The 24,443-nt window shown below is 42.2% G+C and overlaps 3 protein-coding genes across 9 annotated transcripts in view; all 3 read right to left on the bottom strand.

Annotated features, from left to right (window-relative positions):
* Positions 1-658: 658 nt before the first annotated feature.
* On the bottom strand, positions 659-5,351 carry traf3ip2a (TRAF3 interacting protein 2a). 3 transcript variants are annotated; one of them, XM_054618858.1, is made up of 10 exons: positions 5,285-5,351; positions 4,769-4,815; positions 4,175-4,663; positions 3,675-3,822; positions 3,369-3,553; positions 3,182-3,270; positions 3,027-3,095; positions 2,842-2,946; positions 2,154-2,228; positions 659-1,582 (listed from the first exon to the last, which is right to left on the bottom strand). In XM_054618858.1, the coding sequence occupies exons 2-10, from the start codon at positions 4,782-4,784 to the stop codon at positions 1,436-1,438; spliced, it is 1,323 nt and encodes a 440-aa protein (XP_054474833.1). In that variant the 5' UTR covers positions 4,785-4,815; positions 5,285-5,351; the 3' UTR covers positions 659-1,435. The 3 variants fall into 3 exon arrangements, with proteins under 3 accessions (XP_054474833.1, XP_054474834.1, XP_054474835.1); XM_054618859.1 differs by having other exon boundaries at positions 5,289-5,342; XM_054618860.1 differs by having other exon boundaries at positions 5,293-5,338.
* A 1,204-nt stretch (positions 5,352-6,555) lies between these two features.
* On the bottom strand, positions 6,556-9,059 carry LOC129106888 (probable G-protein coupled receptor 139). Its single transcript, XM_054618158.1, has 2 exons — positions 8,981-9,059; positions 6,556-7,565 (listed from the first exon to the last, which is right to left on the bottom strand). Exons 1-2 carry the CDS (start codon positions 9,057-9,059, stop codon positions 6,556-6,558), a joined length of 1,089 nt encoding a protein of 362 aa, XP_054474133.1.
* Positions 9,060-11,970: 2,911 nt separating this feature from the next.
* Positions 11,971-24,443, bottom strand: part of fynb (FYN proto-oncogene, Src family tyrosine kinase b) — a 61,566-nt gene continuing 49,093 nt past the window's right edge. For 3 of the 5 annotated variants that reach the window (XM_054619134.1, XM_054619135.1, XM_054619136.1), the window contains 6 exons: positions 22,879-23,043; positions 20,169-20,348; positions 18,625-18,701; positions 17,137-17,290; positions 14,289-14,420; positions 11,971-13,632 (listed from right to left, as the gene is read on the bottom strand). In XM_054619134.1, the coding sequence (XP_054475109.1) occupies positions 13,424-13,632; positions 14,289-14,420; positions 17,137-17,290; positions 18,625-18,701; positions 20,169-20,348; positions 22,879-23,043 (917 nt within the window). In that variant the 3' untranslated portion in view covers positions 11,971-13,423. Of the gene's footprint in view, positions 13,633-14,288; positions 14,421-17,136; positions 17,291-18,624; positions 18,702-20,168; positions 20,349-22,370; positions 22,527-22,878; positions 23,044-24,443 lie in introns of all 5 variants that reach the window. The other 2 variants (XM_054619138.1, XM_054619137.1) reach the window with 2 other exon arrangements.

The raw sequence follows: 24,443 nt of genomic DNA, 5'->3' as shown, positions 1-24,443 counted from the left end.
AGGCAGAGTCAAGTGGCGCACAAGTCCAGGAACAATAACAAACAGTGGATTTATTGGTACTGGCAGCACCGGTGTAGGCAGACAGCTCCCTCCTGCTGAAGCTGATATGAGCCTGGACGTCATCAGGTTCAGTAAGCAGGCTGACAGAGTTGTCTATGCACGCTGTTGATGAAGTTCAGGGTGAAGCTGGCAGTTGGAGGTGTCCGACACAATTAGTGGGAAGTAAGTATTCGACATACGGAACAGGATGTTTGGGTTGAAATACTTTCTGAACCAGCCAACAGGTTCTTTATCACATGTTGCTCTCAAGACCCTCAAGAAACCACAGGGGAAAATTGTCTGTCAGATTTCCTCACTGATAATTAAAACAATGGCATTATTCAGTAACATTAACTTATATTTAATGGAAGTTAGAGCTATTGCCATGAAGACGTAACCAGGCTGGGAGTCATTATTTGGGACATGCTGCCACCTTCTGGTTGGTCATAGTCTCTACCAAGAAATACAATGCAGAGCCTATAGTATGCCACTGGAATACTTATATGCTTTTACAGAGTTTATTATGATCTATTCAACAATAAAATAAAATAAAAAGCTGATATGAATTATGCATTATACTATATCATATTATAATACTATATTCTGCATTAATCTCAAATTAAATAATAAAACCTCAATTTAATCAATCAAGTCTGTAATAAAAGTACATTTTAAAGTGGCATTGCTTAATTAAAGCTAGCATTGCTAATCTTGATAAACAAGCAAGAGTGAGCTAGCTTTTGAAAGTACCCAACCAAAAAAAAGGCCAATCCAGTGTTGCCAACTCTTTTCCTATGAAAGCAGTTAGCAGCACTGGTTACAAAAGTCGATAGATCTGGGCATAAAGTCAATTTATTTTTTGTAGATTACCAACCCTGACTCTGCTTATCATATTCCATTTCAGGATACATCAGTTTCCTGCTTTTAGCATTTACAACTTCCATTTAATGGTCACCATAATTAAACGTCTCTCTTTAAAGCTGCACTGATGAATATTTTCATATTAACAGCGGGTTGAATGGCTGTGTGGAATGTATAAAGGGTCGCTCATAGTGACAAACCCACAGAGTAAACCCACTTTGTATAGTGATGTGTTAATAAAGCAGTGTCCCGCTGCCCCAAATCAAACTTTTCTTTCTTATTTCAAATGTTCTCATCAAGGAAGAGGATTGATCGTTATTCAGAGTATGTACTGGGATTAGAAACACTGTTAAAATGAATCATATGTCAAAAGAAAACGGCAACAAGCGACAAAAGGGAAACTCTTAAAAACTAAAGTGTTGTCGTATTAACAGTCCTCCTTAAAGCATATGAAACAAAATGGCTCTGACAAAAGGAACAATGTCTTTTCAAAATGTCCTATTTTCCACACGTGTCTGTCCCTTTACAGATTTTCTCAGAGGGGCCGAACAGTGAGAGTGAGGTCAGCCCCCCGCTGTGGGATGATGTAGCGCTCCTCCCTGAGCAGGCGCAGCAGAAGGTCCTGTGTGTCCCGGGGCCAGCTGTAGATCCTGGTGCTCTGGAGCCAGTTGGGGACATGTCCCTGCAGACACAGACAGACACCACTGTGGGTCAGCGGGTAGAGCGCCAAAAGCTAAAACAATATGTCATAATGTACCAAAAAGTAGGATGTGAGCAGCTCAACATTTCAAGAATATAACAATGATTATTGGCATCCGGCAACTACATCTCCCATAATTCTGCATTCAAATGGAATTGGCAGACGGACAACATCTTCTGGACAGCAACTGTGAAACACACATGATGATATGTTGCTATGGTGATGGAATAAAACATTATTTTGTATCTACTATTTTATGTAATTATTCCAGTAATGCATGTAGCTTTAAAATGCAGCTTTCTCTTGATATTCTATTGCAAACTTAAACACCTTTCTCCTTGTGTGAGGGAGCAACATATCCGGTTTTAAATTCCATCGCCGAGGTCGGCAAAAAGTTTTTCCATTTTGATGGCAACGCTTAGCCTACCTATTCCTCGGCTTTAATGGAGTCCTGCTGTGAAAAAAAGGCCTATGTCTCATGTGGTATGTCTTTCGTGTAACTCGAGCTAAATGACCCCCTCAGTGTGTTTGCTGTTCATCGCTTGTTACTTACCTTGGTTGCATTTGGAAACAACACGGGTACCAGTCTGAAGTTCAGGCAGCCTTGTTGGATGAACTCATTTTGGATCTGAAACAACAGGAACGCATGATAATCAGTGCTTATACTGTAGTTCTCCATAAATTGACAGGCCTGGGTTAAGATTAGCAAGGAGGCAGCAGTTAATTACCGTATAAAACAGTCAGTGAAATATGATTATTGCTTTTTTTTAAAAGCGTGAATCACAGCAACAATGAGAACTCGCTGAGCATACAGACAGAAATGCACACAAAAAATATTTGGCCGATTGGTCCAGCATCACTCGAGATTAGCCAGGAACAGACAGACACAGAGATGCACAAATACATACATGCACAACTTTTTTTTCTACTTCTTTCTTTCAATTTTCTTTCACATTTTTTATTTGATACATTCTTTGAGAATACACAACAGGCTTTACAGAGAGTTGCAGGAAGCATCATTCAGCTGCCGGGCCAGGCAGCTTTAGCACTTCTAGCACTATAACACTGTGGGACTGTTGGGACAGCGGGTGGTGCTGGAAGTAAAAGGCCCTGTCACATGCACCGTCCTCATTACCATGTGGGAGGAGGGAGTTTAATGACCTAAACATGCCACCAGAGGGTGATATTTCCCACAGTCCTGAGTTGTTGACAGCTGCCTTGACAGTTGCCTGGGCTCTCACCTGATTGTGAATGTACTTGGTGTGCAGGCCGTGCTCGTCGTCTCCATCTCCCTCCACGTCCTCCTTGTACTTGGGGCTGATGACCACGATGATGAGCACCGATTTCTGTGAAATGACAGCTCACCGTCAGCCTTTTGCTGAAAACTTCACTACAAAGCAGACTCAGACTCGATGGTTTGACTTACGTCATTCAAAAAGCGGTCCATCCATTTGTTGATGCCCATTCTTCGGATCGGATTGTCAAAGATGTCAATCTGTCAGAAGACATCAACAGTGTGAGTGTTTGTACGGAAAGTCACCGGGAGTCAAAGTCACCGTACATAGATATGGGGTGACTTACTGCTGGTTTGAACCCCTGATCAGTCAGAAATTTGGTGAAAGGAATGATTTCTGCTGCTGTGTCCACGGAATATGTGATGAAAACATTCCCTGTCAACAAAAAAAGTCTGTGAAACATATTCATCTAAATCATTACATTACTTATGACAAAGAGCACAGGTTCATGCAGGGACACTGATATGACTCACTATACTCCTCAGACAGGCTGATGGTCCTCCTGATCTCCTTCGTGGCCAGCCCTGGACCCTCCTGGAGGGAGCGGCACACGCTGACCTCGTGCATCACTTCTCTAGGAGGGCCCACGTGCTGAGGCACAGATCCATAGCGGGTATTTGGAGCATCTTTAAGTTGCAGCCTCTCATGGGGGGGATTCCTGTGGGAGGGAGTAATTGGAAGAAAGCTGATATGTTATGCATGACATCTGTGAACAAATGAAATCAATGTTGAAATGATCAGACCATAATGAGAAACAGGACAGGAAATCATCCTCGCACCGTGACTGTTGGTAGCGTTGAGGCTCGTCGCATGGATCCGCTGGGTAACCATGGTTATAAGGATAATAATTATAATTGTGACGTGGCAGATCTGCTGGAGGACAGCACGCGCAATGTCTGACAGGACCCCCCTGCATCGGATTTGGACCTGCAGAGAGATATGGAGAAGAAGCAGACATAAAAAATGTCCAATTCTGCAGTAATGAGGTCATGCATACTCAACAGAAACAGGGTTGGGGAGGCAGCTTATAAAACAAAATACATCACAGATGTAGTGGCTACCGGATCTGTGCATGACATGAATAATTGTTACAATATAAAAGAGCAAATTAAAAACTTTTTTTTTCTGGATTTCCTGCGGCTCAGGTTCAAGTGCGTAACAGGCTTTAATTTGATACGAAGTAAAAAAGAAAAAAACTACTGACTTGGTGTGCAAAGGCCTAAAAACAAGACACCTTATTGTATTATGTTTCAATAATAACAACAACACTGACACTGACCGTTCATACGTGCTGCTGGGTATTGTGAAGGGACATAGTGGGGGCTGTTAACGGACTTGAGTGAGAAAGGGGGCTCCAAGGGTTCCGCCTCCTCCACAGAGTGACCATGGGGCCAGTCTGAAGGGCCAGCAAAGCCTCCACCGTAGTCCCCCATGGGATCCCGTTCATACAACGGCGCCTGCTCTCTGAGAACCTGAAGCCAAACATCTCGAGGGAGGAGGCTGTTCATCTGTCCTGAGCGTGTAGGGAGGATGAAACAAGGTTGGGCGGCAACGTGACAGGCTGCTCCTGGTTCCTGTTGATGCTGGCCATCAGGGTGTCTCCACCGGCCAACGTTGTGTGCTGTTTCTTGCCCATAGCTATGTTTCTGCAGGCGTCCGCTGGTCTCTGTATGTTCACTGCACTGTTTGCAAGCTGGAGGCCAGTCTAGATTGGTGGATGTCATGCTCTCATCCGTCTCAACAGGAACCCTCTGATGAGGGCACGGTACTGACAAGAAGAACCAAAAGAAAAAACTGGTTCACTCCCAAAGACATTTCAATCGACTAAACAGATTTATGACCGCTGCCGGTCTGATGAGGTTTACGTTCCTACCTTTAAAAGAGTCCATTTTGTCACTGAGGAAAAAGCGTCAGGTGCCTCTGGGGAAGAGAAAATGAAAACATTACAGGAGTTTAATAGAGTACGACAACTTAAAGAGACAGTGACTTGAAGTGTAGTTTCAACTGAAAGATCCAAAGTCCACTTTTAAAGTCGCTAACAAGAAGTCAAAACCATGATCACGATTTAAAACGCACATCTTACAGAGTAAATAGGGGATAGAAAAGTAATAGAATTAACATGATCAAGTATAAACAGTTTTCAGGAGTAGTATTACACATTCCTGTTTCTTCCTCACTGAATAGGTGTGACACACTACATGTACCTTTAGAGGTGTGTTTTAGTGTAACATATCAACACGATCGCTGCAAACTAGTACAAAGGTCAAAATCACGGATCTAAAGGTATGCCAGGTATGTCTCCTTGGCAAATAAGAGCTTTCTCAAAAGTTTTCAGTGTGTTTTCCATATATATTTACACATAAAGAATGAAGCAGAAAACTGTACTCACACACCTACCGTCTCTTCGGTCTTCATATCCCTCAGCCACAGCACAAACCTGTTCTGAGGGAAACAGGAAATATTCCCACTATGCAAAGCAGAGAGGCCTCGTGACCCAGTTATGCAAATAATGCAGGGGTTGAAGACTGCAACCGGCCTGGTAGTTTCTTCTGCAAGGCAGGGTTTCTGTATCCAGACGGGTTTAACTATAACTCTGAAAGGTGGCAGGTCGGATTTATATACAGCCCCCATAAAAGAGGACATGTAAATTTTCAAGCAACACATTAAAACCTGTCAAAAGTACACAGTTGACTTGCCATGTATAAATAGCACTGCAGCCCTGCTCATATGTATTCAAATTTATAAGCTATTTTTATGTCTTGTGGCAAGTTTTGGATGACATTTGCAAGGCTAAAATAATAAAACAGGTTCAGTTGCTTTGGTCATCCGCATTCAGTTCGTATATTTCACCTGCAGTATGATCGGTAAGACAGTCAGGCTAGCAGCTCGGTGAAGTAGCAGTTAGCACTACATGCTAACATTATAGTGCCAACACACTCAAGATGACGAATGCTAACATGCATATTTTTAATAAAATGTAACGTTTACCATTTTCACAAATTTTAACATGCAAACATAAGCTAATCTACACTTAACACAAAGCAGAGGCTTTCATTGGCGGTGGCACTGGAGGAAGACTGAAGGGATCGAGTCTTGAAGATATATCGTCTGGGGACCATGAATGCCTGCATCAAAATGTTTCCTATTACATGTTTTTTTGTGTATAAGTGTGAACGTTGGTGTTGGACACTGTGTCACAGGGCTGGACGTCAGCTGGGACACCATAGTCATCAGGATTCATCCTCTGGAGTCCATGAACGTCTGTACAAAATTTCATGGAAACACAAAAAAAAGTTTTTGAAATATTTCATTCTGGACTAAAGGGATGGACTGACCAACCTTGCCATCCCTATAGCCACACATCTAGGTGAACAAAAATGAAAGGTGCTAAATTCCAAATTCAGAACATATCTGTGATTGTGGGATTGCCTCCACACCGCCCTCACCATGGTGACGGTGGCTAGTAGCTAACAGTGCTAACAACACGAACAGTGCACAACAACAGAAACATTGGTGACAGAGCTAACAGTGTTCACCTGGGGGGGAATTAATCTTATCTAAGATATCTACGATTAGTTTGTCAAACTACAATTTCCCTGGTCAAGGATCAACGTTTATGCTTAAGGGTTAAAAGTCAGATCTTTTTCTCCCAGATCTTTTCTACTCTGTCAGTTTGAGATTGATTAGCACCACAGTCACTGGTTCACTGGATGGCGAGGCCTTATGATCAACCACTGAGAAGACTTTCATGGTGGTGTGGGTGAGGATGGAGCCCAGCTCAAGGGCCTTCGCCTTACACGTCGCCACCCGGACGAGCTCCCGCCGGAAGTTCCGGCTGACCATGCAGTAGAGCAGGAAGTTGGTGGTGGAGTTGAGGTTCTGAAGCATGTTTGCCAAGTCTCCGGCCACATTGATGGGCATGCTGTAGTCGTTCCTGTTGAATTTGTCGTTGTTGTATTTGGTCCTGAGGATGCAGTATGTGACAAAGCGGGGCAGGCTGAGGACGACGAAGGCCACGGAGACAGTGCCCAACACCAGAATGGTCCTCCTCAACATGCCCCTGGTGCTCCTCCCATGCATAACGCGACGCTCCTCCTTGGTGAAGAGCTTTGTGGCACGGCACAGATGGTGTCCGATGAGGTAGTTGAAGATGATGACCAACACGATGGGGATTCCCCCTGAGAGGAAAGTAGTTATCCACACAATAACTGTAGAGTACATCTTATCGCGGTAGTTACACCTGGGCAGCGTAATATTCTCTCCGTCCACGGTGAAGTTGACAGGTGTGACAGTGTTGATCCAGCCCAGCGGCACAGAGACAAGATGCGACACCAGGACAATAGCAACACAGGTCAGTTTAGTGACCCAGGCCTGGCAGAAGTGCCGCTTGGCCGCCGTACTGCGAAGCACGAGGTAGCGCTCGATGGTAAACACCACCACGATCCAGGAGGAGCTATAGAGCGAGCCATATTGCAGGAACCCCAGGATGCCACACCAGGGATGGGAGTGCCAGAAGGGCTGCACTAGCCAGAAGGTGAGGGTCAGGTCAATGAGGATCACCCACACCAGGTAGAAGGTGTCCACGATGGACAGACAGCTCAGGTAAATGATGGCTGTGTTGGACATCCCGCATTTACGAAAGCAGATCATGTAGAATGTGAAGAGGTTGGCTGGAAGACAGGAAGACAAATGCTCAGATGGATTAATTTGCCCGCTTGGTTGTACTTTAAACCACTGACTTAATACATTCATCAATCAATTTTGTTCAAAAATACCAACCGTTTGTCACTCCCCTTGGCTTCTGATACCGAGGCAGAAGGAACCCTCTAGCGTCTGTATGAGACACCCCCTGGTTTTCAAGTAACAGCAATGTAAACCAGTCTTCGTCATTTTAAGACGCTCAGAGAAAATACCCAGAGAGAGCAATGACGTACTATGAATACCGTAAAAACAAACACCAGTGATCGTGTTCCAAAGTTTAGTTTAGTTAACGTAAAGCGTACTTGTGTTATGTCGTTTACGTGGTACTTAGTTTATGTACCTTTCTTCAGCCCACCATAATGTTTATTCCTTGACTTAGCTAAGTGGTTTTGTTGCCTAAATCTAACTACATGGTTAAGCTTAGTTCATGGGCCTAAAAAACAACAACAAATTAGCTAAAAGATGCTAAAACAGAATGTAGCCCTGACAGGATTTGCAGAATTGGGCGATATGTTTGTGGGTTTGTCACCAGGATTTACGCTTTCACGTTAGACATAGACATTGATACAATTTTTTATAAAATAAATATTGGTAAGTGCCAACAAAGTATTTTAATGCTAATAAATCAGTAGTAATCGGTTTCAGTAAGGACATTTGGGGGTTTGCTAGTATGTGTAGCCTAGCTTAGCTCAAACACCGGAAGCAGGAGGAAACAGCTAGCCAAGCTCTGTCAAAAATGAGAAAAGTCCAAAGTTGTGATATATATCTTTTCTTATAAAAATAGCCAGTACTGTCCCAAGTCACTTAAATGGTGTCACAGCAGTCTGCAAACAGTTCAGCAGTTGTTGGTTGAGAGATATAGCCTAGTTCTCATGCTAACTAAAGTTTCTTTATTTCCAGTTCTATATGTTAAAAACATACAATGTGTAACTAAGAAAGTGTTTGTTTCTGGAGGTGTATTTGTAACCAGAGTAACTCTTAAAGATTCCCTTCTTCTAGTCTTTCAGCTAAACTAGGCTAAACACTTCGACCTACCTATATCAGCAAAGAACGCGCAGATACTGACATCAACCTTATTCTCTGAAAGGGGTTTTTAATGCCAATGTGTATCCAAAAATACAGGACTATTATTTAATATATGCAATTATTGCATTAATGTTATTGGTTAAAACCAAAAATTGTGAATGACCAGGATGCTTTGTGCCATAGTGTGCAAGGGAAGGAGGCATTTCTGATTATTTCCTGCAGGACAAATTGAGCTAAAGGGGATTGATTAACAATAATAATGAAATTGAATAACCTATAAACTTATGACTGTCCTGAATAAACCGATGCAAGCGTTGTCCAGCAAAAGACCAAAGAAAACGGGGGAGAGGACACAAACCTGGAATACCCATGATGCAAAGCAATGGGTAGTAGATCTTCTGGACGGTGACGAAAACGGTGGCACTGGCTCCCTCCATGGTGCGTTCACAGCCAGGCAACAGCTCACATGCTAATACCTACAATAAAGCCATTAGAGAGGTGGAGGAGAAGAGGCGTAAGAGGAGACAAACACTGGCGAGGGGCTATATTGCAGATAAGAGCTTTTTTATGCTTTAAAGTGCTGGAACTGTAGAGCTTTTATTACTTTGAACTACTTACAACATATTTAGGTGAAATTGGCATGATTTTAAATGTTAGTTTAATGAATGCAATGCTTTGATTACAATTATCATCTAAATGATTAGAATGCATGTGAAGTCGGGAGAACAAAAACCCTAAACCATTACACATTAAAAACATTATTTTATTCAACTTTGGATATGGATCTAAGCTTAAATTAGTATTTTATTTACTTTTTGTTGTAAATCAGATGCCTTTATACTATACTATTTAGCTTATTATTATGCACACCTAATGTTTCTTTTCAGGTTTAACTAGAAAAGAACATGATTCAGCTCCAAAGTTAAACTGAGCCATTCAGTCGATGACTCACAATAAACACTGGATGAAAGCTGATCTGTCTTCTTTGGGTGGGTCTCACCGCAGTGGAGGTTTCCTAACAAAGGTGTTCTTGTTTTTATTTTTTATCTCTAACTGCCTGTAAAATGACAGTACACTAATCCACTGGTGATCACACATAGATCCCTATAACTCTCTGTTTAATGCTTATTTTATTGAAGCTTACTTAACATAAATATAATTTTCTAAAATAAAATATATTTTAGATATATGTAAATATAAAATGTTAAATCTGGACTGATACAGGTCATTAGTACAATGGATTGAAATCAGACATACCTGGTGTCTGTAGATCCTCCGTGTTGAGTTTTATATATTGCTATGAAGGTGTCATACAGAAGTGACTTCTTCCACAAAGGTGCATACGAGCTCGTTATGTCTCCTCAGGGACGAGACTATCAATGATATGAGGAGGGGTGGATGAGACAGCTCCAGCTGCTGCCCCTATAAAGCTTCAGGAGGAGGGAGTCACACCACCTGACCTACACCTGGTGTTGATATACTCAATGATGCGAACAAGAAGATGCCAATAACTACAAAATAGCACAAAACGACACAAAATGTCATTTTTGATGTTTTATACTCCAATAGAGTTTAAGTAATAATTAGTGTATCAAAGTTCAAACTCATCAGTTTTTTAGAGCCTCCAGCCAACAAGCCTTCACCTTAATGATCTGAGAATCGATTCTTTCCTCAGGGCACAGGTTTTGGTGTTTTTTTCCACTGGAAAGCTGCAACTAAATTGACCAAGGTCCATAAGCTATTTCCTATTTTCATGGCTATAATTCTACTGTAATAATTGCTGCTGTTATTATAAGTAGTCTTATTATATGAATCATTTATGTCATATACATTGAATGTGTTGTATCTCTGTTCTGCTGCTCATTCTGTACACATGACATCTATTGCATTCTGTCCATCGTGGAGAAGGATCTAAGGACAGAGGATGTGAGGGTCTAAGGACAGAGGATGTGAGGGTCTAAGGACAGAGGAGGTGAGGGTGTAAGGACAGAGGATGTGAGGGTGTAAGGACAGAGGATGTGAGGGTCTAAGGACAGAGGATGTGAGGGAAGGACAGAGGATGTGAGGGTCTAAGGACAGAGGATGTGAGGGGAAGGACAGAGGATGTGAGGGAAGGACAGAGGATGTGAGGGTGTAAGGACAGAGGATGTGAGGGTGTAAGGACAGAGGATGTGAGGGTCTAAGGACAGAGGATGTGAGGGTGTAAGGACAGAGGATGTGAGGGAAGGACAGAGGATGTGAGGGAAGGACAGAGGATGTGAGGGTCTAAGGACAGAGGATGTGAGGGTCTAAGGACAGAGGATGATGTAAGGACAGAGGATCTAAGGACAGAGGATGTGAGGGAAGGACAGAGGAGGTGAGGGTCTAAGGACAGAGGATGTCGCATGTGCACAGATTGTAAAGCCCTCTGAGGCAAATTTGTAATTTGTGATTCTGGGCTATACAAAATAAACTGAATTGAATTGAATTAAGCTAAAATTCTTATTTGACAATTGCAAGTCTTCCAGCTGTTGGGTAGGGGGAGCGTACTTGGACTGAATCTCTGTCCAAGCAAGCAAACAATGATGCAACACAATACTGTACTGCATCAGAAACAGAGTGTGGATGATTACTAATCTACTACTACTAAAATATACTATACTTAGAGGTCAAAGTGGGAAAATTTCCCCGGTGCACGTGACCCATAAAGGTCCCAAAAGACCCAAGTTCACTGCATGTCAATCAGTCATGGTAATTTATAAAATTGCCAACTCATTAGGGAATTGCGCCACCAAAGTATAGTATCAACTAAGGGGAGTCCGTCATTTTTTATATATACGATGCAAAATATATGGACTTAAAATTATATTATACGCTATTCTCTATCTCTTTGTACTCATAACTACAAAAAGTAAGGCCCTGTAGTTTGTATACAACCCGCGTAACCGTGAAACAGGAGGTACAGGGGCTGCCTCCCAGTAAGTCAGGTGACGTAGTTTAAAAAGAGAAAAAATGTCCGTGTAGGGAGGAGGTGTTTGGACTAGTGGTTTAAAACCAAGAGCTTCCTTAGCACTGAAAAATAACCCAGATGATGTCATTAGGGTCTTCTCAGCAAAAAAACTAAAAGTCTGGTATGTGTCTCTTGTGAAGCCCCTGACTGAATGGAAGTGCATTACTAAACAGCTGGGGCTAGACTTGACCACACACACACACACACACACACACACACACACACACACACACACACACACACACACACACACACACACACACACACACACACACACACACACACACACACACACACACACACACACACACACACACACACACACACCATGTGGAAAAGGAAGTGTCTTGAAAAGAGTGTAAAATGTTTATTGTTCTTTTCTGAATTCCAAACGCCAAGTCACTGAATTAAACGAAAACAACTTATTGTTAAAAATGGAAATGAAAAGATATAAAGAAGGGAAGTCAGCAACAGTTAAAAACAATAAGCTGTAAGACTTAAAAAGGTTTCCATTAGACTCATTTTCAAGTTTGGCTGGTTTCTTCAGATTCAACCCTTAAAATCTTCCACATCTAATCTGAAATTGCAACATGAATTGGCCTCAAAAGCTTCCTCTGAACATACAGTTCAGACTTCTTAAGGGATCAGTTAAAAAGGTTGAATAAAAACATACACTGTAAAAAACAAAAGACTTAAATACTGATAGACTATAGCCTTGTTGGTAAAACATCAAAATGAAGAAGTGAGCTGGTCCAGGTTCAGCTGCAGGTTGGTGCTCGTCTGTCTCAAGCGGAGGAATTGCGGGAGACGAGGGGAAAAACGTCCTACGTCCGGGTCGACGTCCCCGAAGACCACCGTGACGACGAAGGAGCGCGCCTCCGAATCCGACGGCTCAAATAAGACGAACATACTCTCTTCTTAAATGAACTTTCTCTCTTCCAGTTAAAATACAACACTCGCCAAAGAAACACAAAGATTTCTCCACCCAAAATGTTCTCAAAATCATAAGCGATGAGGGATATGTTCAAAAATCCTTCCACGCTCGGCTGTAATTTACAAAGAAATGTGACATATATCATTTGTAAAAGAACCTTAAGGCGTACAGCAGCAGCCTAAAAACTGAAAGAAAGCTCTGTGGGGTGCAAGAACAGAATAAAAAGCTTGATGGAGGACTGCATCATGCTCTTCTGTTGCCTCTGGAATAATACTAACTGAAAAGTCAAGAATAAAGCAATAATTTGGGGCAGATTTTTCTTCTTTTTTTTTTTACACATTATGGAAAATTAGAAAAAAATATATGGAGGCTTCAGATCCGATCTCTAGAAAATAAAACAGGAGCTACAGTATAATACACATACAGATTAACTGTGCCTGCTCTGAAATGGTTCTCTTTGTTTGCCTTCATCATTTCCATAATTTTCATATTATTTTTGTGCAGGAGAAAATAAAAATCTTAAAGCAAACAAATAAACTAAAAACAAGCCTTTCTTATTTACATTGAATACATTGCATTATCACAACCCAGTTTATCCATGTCCATCATCCATCCCGCCTCCTCAACCTCCCCACTTATGGCATTCGCTGAGTTCAGACACTAGGGCGTGTCAGAGACGGAGGGGGGGGTTGTGTTTTAGGGGGGTTGAACTGAAACGCTCGGGTCGAGCTTGAGGAAGCTGTACAGATCCTTAAAAATAAAAAAAAGGCCTGGCTGGGAAGGCTTCAGAGTTTTGTAACAGCGCTGATTTGGCCAGTCCTCTCCCCAGCCCCGAGCCGAGCCCCGAGCAGGAAGACGGGGGTTAGGGGTGGGGGGGTCTAGAGGTTGTCCCCGGGCTGGTACTGAGGCTCGGTGGCCGTGAAGTAGTCCTCCAGGAAGGCTTGCAGGTACTCGAAGGTGGGCCGCTCCTCAGCGTCCTTCTTCCAGCACTGCAGCATCAGCTCGTGCATTGAGATGGGGCAGTCCTGGGGGCACGGCATCCTGTAGCCCCGCTCCACCTGCTCCAGCACCTCGCGGTTGTTCATGCCTGAAGGTGGAAACACACGCACAAGGTAAAGGAAGTGCTGACCCTTAAACAGATCGATGCCACAGCTCTGTGGAGGTCGGCTGCCTTCGTGTGAGCCTCTGTGACCTTTTAGGTACATATATTTTCTTAAAGGGACAGTTTGGATGTTTGATGGTAGACCACCAGCACCAGGTAGCATGCTAACACATCTGTTAGCATGTTGCTGCTCCCTCAGCTCATTGCGTGCTAACCTTCCTCGGCCCACCAGCCCCATCTGGACAAACATGTGTTTCCCTCCCTGCGTGGAGCTGAACTCTGAGTACACCCCCCCGGCTCTCTGTTTAAGTTCCTGTCTGATATTCAGTTGTCCCACAGGCGAGCAGCGGTAATTAAGAGTTGTCTCACATTCTGGCAGAGAAAGGAAGGTTACCTAAACATTAAAAGAACCTTTTAACTCGTATAAACAGCATCAGGGGCCTGTTGCCATGGAAAAAAAACAAAACAGCTGTGTTTGTTTTGGTAACTACTCCGGGTTACATACAGGAGAGGTTTGTTCTTATCAGGTCACTTCATCGACGTGTCCCAAGTGGTCTCAAGGTGAAAGCTACGGCTCTGCTCTGTTTAACCCACCCACCTCCTCCCCCTCCTCCTCCTCCTCCTCCTCCTCCTCCACTCACCTGGGTAAGGCACCCGACCCTTGGTGACCAGCTCCGTCAGCAGGATGCCGAACGACCACACGTCCGACTTGATGGTGAACTTCCCGTACAGCGCAGCCTCCGGGGCGGTCCACTTTATGGGGAACTTTGCACCTGTAGGAGAGCGGAGGTGAAAGGAGCATCGGTGAAGCGGAGTGCATCTGCTGGTGAATTCTCATGACCTGTTACCTCCTGACACGTCATCTTCTCTTTCTTGTGATATTACACGTGTTTGGTAAAAAGCTGTTTTTCCTCTGGTGCTGTGATGAGTTACATCTACCTAGTGGGTAGATTCACTCATTTTGAGTGAAAATGGTTGTGTAATATCTTCTGTGGCTCTGGACACTACTGAGTGTAAAGGCCCTCTTACATGGAGCGTGACAAAGAAACTGGGCAACATTATTGCTGTCAAACTTTTAAATCAAATGTATTTCGATCTACGCTGAAGCAGATTTATGACTGTTTCCCTTTTATATTTCAATAAAGTTTCACACCACAATAAAACTAAATGATCCCTGAATTGGAGGAAAGCCACTCCGAGACTACCTGTGTCCATTTACGTACTGTATAGGCCTGTCAACACTTTTGTTTGACAATATATTGTCCCATAAATAATTGCGATAAATTATATAATTGTTATTACAATTTTAGGCCACTGGTCATTTAATGGCTTATAAATGCACGTTCACTCTTTCAAAGAGCAATGAACTCATAATTCTCCAGAATTTTCCCATGACCAAAACCATAAACAAAATAGACTCCCTGGTACTGTTAACAAAAGTGGTCAAAAGTGTAATAATTGTGGGGACAACATTGCTGTTTATTCTGGCATCCTGTTGGTAAAATGTTGGTGACATTCTTATGTAAACAATCCCACATGTAACTACAATATCACAGTCAGCAAAAATGTATCGAAGTCATGTCCATATATATTGCACAGTAAGTCAATAACTTGAAAATGGCCGAGGTCTTATCTATATGTCGTACGATACGTCGCTAATGCATAAATTAAGGTAATGTCTAATTATCGAACGATAAGTTACTAATGTAAAAATTAGCAAGATCTTGTCCATCTGTTGTACAATAAGTCAATAACATAGAAATGAATGAGGTCATGTCCATATATTGTACGATAAGTAGATAACGTAAGAATGATTAAGTTCATGTACATTCTGGTGTATTGTTGGTATTATTTCCTCTACAATTCTATCTGAACCACTTGTGGATCACAGATGTTGATGCAATTGTCTAAACTTTACAAGCTACATAATGAAAAAATAAATAAATAAAAACACTGCTATGAAATTGGGTCAAGTTAGGCTAAATGACAACTTTCAGGATCTGCCAGCTATATAGAAAAAGCTTTTACTTTCCAAAGCAAAGCTTCAAACACATGCGCGCAGCAAAATAGTTTCATATGTCAAAGGGAGAAAAGAATTCTCTAAAAATGATTGCAGCATTTTCATCAACACAGACAAACAACATCAACAGGAACGGCTGTTATGACCTCGAGCTCACCAGCAGTCACAGTATGCTGGGTGACGACAAATACTTAAAACCGGGGTAGGCAACTTTGGAGGAACCAGAAAGATTTAAAAAATGATCCAGCCAAGAAACAGATCTCAGTGTTGCCAACTTAAATTATGTAGAGTTAAGAAGGGGAGAGGAAGATAAAGGTCCCCAGCTGGACTCGAACAAGTTGTTTATGAGTCAGCCTCTCAAACCTTAAAGCAGCAGGGAAGAATTAAAATGCAGAAAAAATGTCTTAAGAGTGACGCTGTGGAGCACAGGTTCCATAACTGATGTTTAGAAAAGCAAACCGAGTTTATCAGAGCCAGTATCAATTCCAAACGAGTGTTAACAAGTGTGGATGAGGAGGATGCAGCTGTGATGGTTGTTTTAAGTAAACTTATAGAAATAACAACCCTTAAAATGACATAATTCCATAAAAAACCCTGTTCTGCTCTGATTGGTCAGTATTTTCCAGTCTTCCAGCGGCATTACCGCAGTCGGGGACTCGCGTTGTGTGTCAACTACACAGACTTAAGCGGCACTTCTACTGGTCAATGTATAGTTGTGAGATCACAACTTCAGAAAAGTCCCGACGGCTCGTTTAAAGGCATGGTTTCTGAATATGGACTGTGTGCATTGTTTTTTGATATTTTTACAGTACTAACATAGCACCAAGATGTGTTTTATAATAAAAATAAGACATGGAAATATCTCACTTTCTACAATATGGGACCTTCAACTCTACGGGCACTTACAAGACTTCTTCATCAGCGAATGGAATCATCATGACAACCGAACAACTCTATCTGCTGACAAAGCCCACAAGATGTAGCTGACAAGCCCTAAAAGAAATCCTTTAAGTGCACACAGAGAATTTAAATCTTATTTTGAAGATCATGAATGAACCTTTAAGCTCTGCATATTTCTTCAAAAAACTTAATGACGAAAATGAATAGTGATGATAGGATGGCTGCACCAATCAGATAACACCCCTCACTAAACAGAAAACAGCTGATGGTCAGAGCAGAAACTCTTTGTCTCTCTGGAGCAGGGTGTGTCTTCTTTCTGTTTCAGTGGAACAATGAGTGAATCATTTGGAGCTGACTCAGATCACTTCACAGCTGACTATTTGTTTGGTCATTTTGACGTGGGTGTGTTACAAAACTGCTATTCTCTCCCGCTGAGAGAATTCTCTCCATGACCTAATGCAGTCACACGGTATGTGAATGTGTGTGAGCGGGAGAATTGAGTACATTGTGTGTGTGTGTGTGTGTGTGTGTGTGTGTGTGTGTGTGTGTGTGTTGGGCGGAAGCCCCACCTTGGCGAGCCGTGTACTCGTTGTCCTCGATGAGCCTGGCCAAGCCGAAGTCGGCGATCTTGCACACCTGGTTGTCCCCCACCAGGATGTTGGCGGAGCGCAGGTCTCTGTGGATGTAGTTCATCCTCTCGATGTAGGCCATTCCCGCCGCCACCTGGAGCACAGCACATTGAGCTGAAAATGCAAGCTTAAGATTGTTTCTGCTGATTGCTGTGTGTACGTTTTTTTTCTAACGTGAAGAGAAAAGTACTACTTGGGTGTAACTTTAAGCGCCTTAAAAACATATGGATAAATATTGGTTGAGAGAGAAAACATGTCAATCCAAGCCGCAAAAAAAGATCTGTAGGAAAGTGATTCTGCAGAGCGGGAGAAGAATTAAAACAGGTTTTGTTGAGGAATAAAAACCTCCTTTATGCCCTTGGGCTTTAGAACTAGTTGATGTTACTTAGAGCTCATACAGATATTTTCCATTTAACATGCAGGCCTAATAAATACCTCTCCGTCATTTTAATGCAGAAATCAGAAAGTAATGTTTAATTCCTTTTACAGTAGATTTATTACCTGGCCAAAATTTGGAACAAAATAGTACCCTCTGCTATGGACTGATTATTTTTCGTTAAGAAGAAATGTGGGTTTTGTCGGTGACTTCTTTGCATACGTTTTAAATGAAAAGCCTACCAGGCTGCTGGTAGGCTTTTAATGCGAATATCAGTGTTGTCTTTGATTTACGGTGATTCAAAAAACAGAAAAGCAGAAGCATTTGTTCTTCAGGTCAGCATTTCAGTTCATGAAGAGACACAAGAAGTGACAAATTTGCGCCGTGAAGTTGTAATGCTCGCTTGAGGTGGTTTTCGCTTTAATCGAAAAAGAGTTAAAGCCATAAATGGGGCATGGAAACACTTGAATGACGCTGAATAAATACTGACATAGCAAACATTTATTTCAATAGCTCCAACCATTTTATGGAAATCATATAGGATTTAATATGAAATATTTTTAAAATTCTGAATATTTTGGCTTTGAAAAGTAAGCCATAAACAAGAATTATGGATATGTCACCATGGGTTTAAGAAATTCCATGGAACATTTCCACTGTTTTTCAACATAGACAAATCACATAATAGAGAAAATAAATTGTAAATGAATGTCCCTAATGATAATAATTGTTGTTTGATAATAACAGTATATATTTATCAAGACAACATATTTACAAGGTGGAAATGTTGAGTTTGAATTTACAGCAAATTAACAGTGGACCAAATTATAAAACAAGGAGGCATCTAACTAAATGTAATAAAATATATTCATAAAACAAAGGCTGGTCTCTAATATAAGCCTGTTTCAAATAAAGGTCTGGTTCTCTGGGCTAAGGTATTTAAAGTAGGTTTTAAGTATGTTTCCAAAGGTTCAAATTTTTTTTCCTGTTGTTTTCAGGAAACAAGTGATGAGAAACAACAGAAACCATGTTTTTTTTTGATAGTGGTATACCTGTGCTGCCATGTCCACCAGGTTAGGCAGCTTCAACCCTCGTCCTTCTCCGTCCTTCAAGAACTCCAGCAGGCTTCCTACGGCAGACATAAACACACGTCTGATGTCAGTCCAAGTCCACATCCAGACACTGAAGAAAAAAACTCTACGTCTTAGATCCATCAGCCAATCAGTGGTGCCCCTATTCCCCTGGCCCTCTACACAGGAACTGTCTTTAATTACCGACCACAAGCAATAATCTGACAGCTGAATGCTCTAGAGACTTGAGGCTTGTCATTTTTTTCTGTTCACTTCTTCTTTATATCATCAACAATAATTAGTTAGAGTGAGAGGGTAAATACAGGATTGGGGGATCACCACAAATACTTTGACGTTCATCAAATTTCACACTGGGTCTGCTTTTTGAAAACACATTCCCCTCTCCAACTGAACGGGCTGACCCAGATGTGACAGCCTCTGCATGCAACAGAGACAGCGAAGCACATCAAAGTTTCCATTCTTGTGTTCTCTGGTGTTTAATGTGCGTCCACGGCTCTTTCTTGTGGGCTTTTTTAAATGCAGTGTTTTTTTGAGGATTGTTTTGAAGGCCTTAATCATCCTCAGTCCCTTTGAAACAAAGAGTTTACCATACATATCATTCTGACTGGGAGGAAACCAAAACACTTGAGTCTAAATTAAAAAAGTGCCATATGCTTATATAGATACTAGAACAAAATGTGGTACATATATATAGTCTGGGGCTTTAGATTTACTTTTAAACCATTTTGTACATTTTACTGGGCTATTGTATCCATTTTTTGCTTTTGTGGAAACTCAGGTCAAATAAATCAAAGAGTAGAGACTGATCCTATTCCTTTTTTTTTGCCCCACAAGCTGTAGGGATGTCCATTTATAGGTCAGTCCTTTTATAAACCCTTCTTATAGTGTGGGAATTCATGGTTTTCAGAGGATGATTCGAAATGATTTAAGGAAACCTCTAAAAAAGAAACATCTAATGTGCAGATTGTAATTTTTGCAACATTTACTAAGCTTCTTCATTGCTCCAAGAGGATAAACCCTTTCCATTTTGAAAATTTCATGAACTTTACCTTTATTATTACTTGCCAGAAATCTAAATGAATAATCTTTCCTCTACCACCATTTGTGACTGAAATGCATTGTAGTCCATAGACTGATAAAGGTGCTATCAAGGAACACATTGGTTTTCTTTGGTTTGTCCCCATAGGAGACCCTTTTGGTTCCTGGGGCCATTTCAGAGGGTTCAACCTAGAACCCAGCATAAAGGGTTATACCTGGAACCATATACCAAATGTAATTTAGTAAGAAATGAACCTCTTCCTCTCTGCCTATGTATATGTGCCTATGTGCTGGCAGTGCAAACATACATATAGAAAAAGCATAGCTTCAGGTCACAAGTCTGTTTTGGTTCTCACATTTTGCTGTACCAGTTGGGAACAATCGAGTTGGGTCTTAAAGGTGCTTCAGCACACAATAACTGTATTCATGTCTGTTGTGTGTGTGTGTACATGCATATGTTCATCTACCTTGGCCCATGTACTCAGTGACGATGTAGATGGGTTCCTCTGACACCACGGCGTAAAGCTGCACTAGCTTGTCGTGGCGGAGCTTCTTCATGATCTGAGCCTCCTCCAGGAAGGACTCGGGGGACATGGTGCCAGGCTTCAGAGTCTTCACTGCCACCTTGGTGGTGCCGTTCCACGTTCCTGGCACATGCGCACATAAGCTAGCATCAGCACCGGGGCAACATCGATTCATATTTAAATCACCATCATGTCAAAGTCAGACTTGCCAACCTAGCCGTCTAACCTGATGAGAAGATTGCCGGCTGAGGGTTCGAGTCTTGCTTTGAAATTACAACGAGGTAAACATGCAGCACAGAATGAGATCAGGAGACAGTATGAGAATCAGCTCGTCTGTAATTCTCATGCACAGCGGTTGTGCTGGTGGATAATTAAATGGGTACGAGATTTAGACTGGACCTCAATTTGAAATGGCTTTTAAAAAGCCAGGAGAGGGATCCAGAGGGGCTTTAAGGGCCACAATACCCCAACACGGGAGCAGATAATCCTTTGTAGGATGATTAACAAAAGGCAAGCCTGTAAGCTCCTCGCATGCATGCCAGTTTCTGCAACACAGCATGGCAGTGCCAACAATATGCACTGCCTCTGTGTGAGAGCACGTATAATAAGATATATGGATCACTGTAATCACTCCAATAAAGTGGTACTCCATGGATCTCATTCTGTGACGGTAATGGGTTAAGGAATATAAGTAGTGACCCAAAGGGAGCGCAGAGCACGTCAACTAACATGTGGTCTACTGCACACGTGTTCTGGGGTTGTAGGGTTCTTTAGTGATGCAGCTGTGCAGACATTTTGGGAGTCTGGATTGAGCGGGTGATGGTCACCTGCTGGGTTGGGTGGTAATAGGATCCCAGAGGCTGGGTGTCATCTGGGAGAAGCCCCTATGCTCAGTATCTGCCCAGCTGGAATATGATAAGAAAGCAAACCCTCATCTGCAGTATGGAAGTCCAAAATGGCCCAAACGATACATTAGAAAATGATTTGAACAAATTGATTTAGGCATTTAAACATATATGCAAATTAGCAAATAAATAGTGAAATTATTTAATAAATTATTTAAACTTTTCTGGTCAAAAACCTTATTGTGAAGATTTTGCTTGTTAATGAACAGACTAAATAAAACTTAGTAGATACATAATGCTCCTCTACAGACCAGGGAAAACGTTGTGTGTATGATTGACAGGAGCCTGGGGACATAATCTGCCAGAAACTAACACGCTCATGTCAATGTTTTATTAGCCGCGGTGTTGAAGAATAAGGACCCTACCATTTAGCGGGTACATATAAGCTGTTTCCAAGTGCTACTGCTAACTAGCTTATTAGCAATGTAGCCTTGTTTGCTAGTTTGTTTAGTAAGCCAAGGACCAGGAAAAGATATATACTGTAGTTAAGTAGAAGGCAGAAACTTGTGATGTCATTAAACCAAATACTAAAATACTTTGTTTGTCATAAGTCACAGGGTACATCATTTACTGAACAGATATGTTAGCTGGTGCAGAAAAGAGACTATGAATTTATCTCAAGTTGGACTTCAATCAGTTAGCTTATGTTAACTAGAGCAACAACGCAAACACCAAAGTAATCTGGAAACAACCAACTGGCTGTTGCTGTAAATAAACAGTCTATAGTATTTTAGCTTGAAGAGACTTCACATGCTACCTAGCGAGCAACTAACTAGCTAGCTAAGAGTTTGACACCGCATCAGTCAAGGGCGAATGTTATCGAAAGCAGCTATTTGGCTGATTGCTTTTGTGACTTTGACAGTGTTTTTTTTGTTAACACTGCTTTAAAGAGAGAATCCTATGAAAAGTCTTAATATCGACTATTTTGGAGTTCCATACTGCACTCAATTTATTACTGGAATTACCAGCAAAGTGGAAAATTTGTATTTGTTTATAGGAACTGATTTTGAAAGTCTTGTTTTATGGATGATGCTTTACAAAAATAAATGGTGCAGGTATGCTGGAAAGGGATAATAAAGCAGTGGCTTTCATCTCAAATTAGTTAAAGAATTTTTTTCTTGACGCATTTCAGAATGCAGGTAAAAGGATAAATCAAAAACCTTTACATGGTTTGCCAGGGTGGCCCAAGGTGGACATTTAAGAATAGGGAACTTTTAGGGGGCGGGGGGGATTTCCTTACCGTAAAACACATCAGCAAAACATCCCGTCCCCAGCTTTACTTCCAACTCAAGTGCGTCTCTGCTGATCTCCCAGGCATCATGACTCAAGCCCATAGTGTCAGGGATGTAGTTCACACACACGCCCGTTAAATTAAAGCACAAACCATCCGCACTCTCTACATGGGAAGGGAAGGGCAAGGCACACAGGGTTAACTACTGGGGAGAGGAACATGCATTGAGGGACATGGAAGGGAGCCATCTCCAGACCGTGAGAGCAGAGTCTCCTGACACATCGGATGTTTTTCCATTTGACTTTGAAGGGGAGGGGTCAAAAACCAAAAGCATTTCCCTGGCAAAAGCCCCAAACTGAGAATTATCGTAATTCCCTGCCCCATTTTCACATTTCATCCCCTCCCTTCCCAGGCCAGATTATTTGCTTGGTGTTTTGGAGTCAGTCTGGTGTCTCTGCTGGCTCGGTGTGGCCCCTTCCATGCAACCCTCATCTTCCGGAGGCGAATGGATCCGTACCCATCCAGACCTCCCCAAACTGCCCGTTCCCGAGCCGCTTGATGAGCTGTAGCGACTCCCGCGGGATCTCCCACACGTCTTTGGTTTTAACGGACAGGTCGGCGAGTCGTGGCATCCCTTTGTGGCAGGGAACCACCAAGCGACAGCAGAGCCCGGCGGCTCGGTCTGCACGCGCCCGCACAGCGATGCACAGATAAGAGCATAGACAGAGATGTGGAGAGCGTTAGCAGAGCGTCCTGCAGGAGAGCGGGGAAATCCTAAAACCAACACAAGAACTAGACAAAAGGAGGACGAAGAGACTGAAAATCGGGAAAAAAAGCTGGAAATCAGGCTGCTTTCAGGTCAGGCGATCCAGCAGATATCAGTTTAATGTGGTCTCCTTGATCCTTAGTGATGTCATCGAGGATATTTTGATGATATCATGTTTTTTGGGGCTGGGTAACTATAAAACTTGAAAGGAAAGCTTGTGTTAAAAACTAGGGTTAAAAAAAACATATCGGTATTTATCAGACAGGGATGCACTGTTGAGTTGCATTATGGCAAGTGTAGGATCCCTTACTTTTGGATTTTGGAAAGGCATTATACCCGATTCTCTTCCGCACAGTTTTTAAACATTGTTTTGGCCGCTCAAACCTATCGACACTAAAAATTATCGACGCTCAAACTTATCGACGGTAAAGTATGAAATTGCTTGAATGGTTTAATTTAAAAGGTAGAGAAATTCTGACAATTTCAGTGTGAAATGTATATTCTTCCTCATCAGCAACTCATCCTGCTTTTAAGGCTGGAGAAACAAAGCAGCAAGTAGTCATAGGAAAAAGTAAGGCTCTGTGTTATGGCTCACTTTGGCTAATGGCATTTGCGACTTGCATACACTTTACGATAATGATGGTAATTTGCGTAAAGAGATAGCTCCGGCACGTCGGTCACTCATCTGGGAAACGTACATCACACAGTTGTGGTTAAACACAGGGACTTCATGCTTCATTAGAAGCATTAAGGACCGTGCTTGTTTAGCAACTTAGTGGCGTTCCAGCTGCTCCCATTTGGACCCACAGCGGATGCAAATGGTTGCCACTTTAGCCGATGACACCGTGTTCTCAATCAAATCAAACAACTTTTACTCAGGAGGAAGCTCTTGTGTTTGCATGTGATTGATTAAGCCAGTGGATGAGGCAGAGTTTCCGTAGGTACCCCCCCTGCTAATACTGCAGGGACAAAGTGACCATCCTTTCTCCCTGCTGCCAGCGATAAGGGCCACAGGTTGTTTGCACGAGGCAGTAAATACGAGATAAAGGCCCAAGTCTCTCCCCATGGGGGTGTTCAACATGCAGCTTGACCATCAAAGCCCATCTGGGCCGCCCGCCTGTTGCCTTAGCGGCTCCACTCAGACATCAATACAGCTCGATGTTCAACCCGCTGGCTGTCATAAAAGCTGTCGATGTGCGGACCGTAGCCACACAGCATGCATTAAAACAGGCAGTGTTTCTAAGAAAGGAAGCTTCAAATGATGCCAATAAATTCCATCCATTACTCTACAATGACATGATTTTTATTTGAAAGGG

Source organism: Anoplopoma fimbria, chromosome 18 (assembly GCF_027596085.1).
Source record: "Anoplopoma fimbria isolate UVic2021 breed Golden Eagle Sablefish chromosome 18, Afim_UVic_2022, whole genome shotgun sequence".
Lineage (NCBI taxonomy): Eukaryota > Metazoa > Chordata > Actinopteri > Perciformes > Anoplopomatidae > Anoplopoma > Anoplopoma fimbria.
Note: the sequence above shows the minus strand (reverse complement) of the source record. Positions and strands in the feature narration are given on the sequence as shown.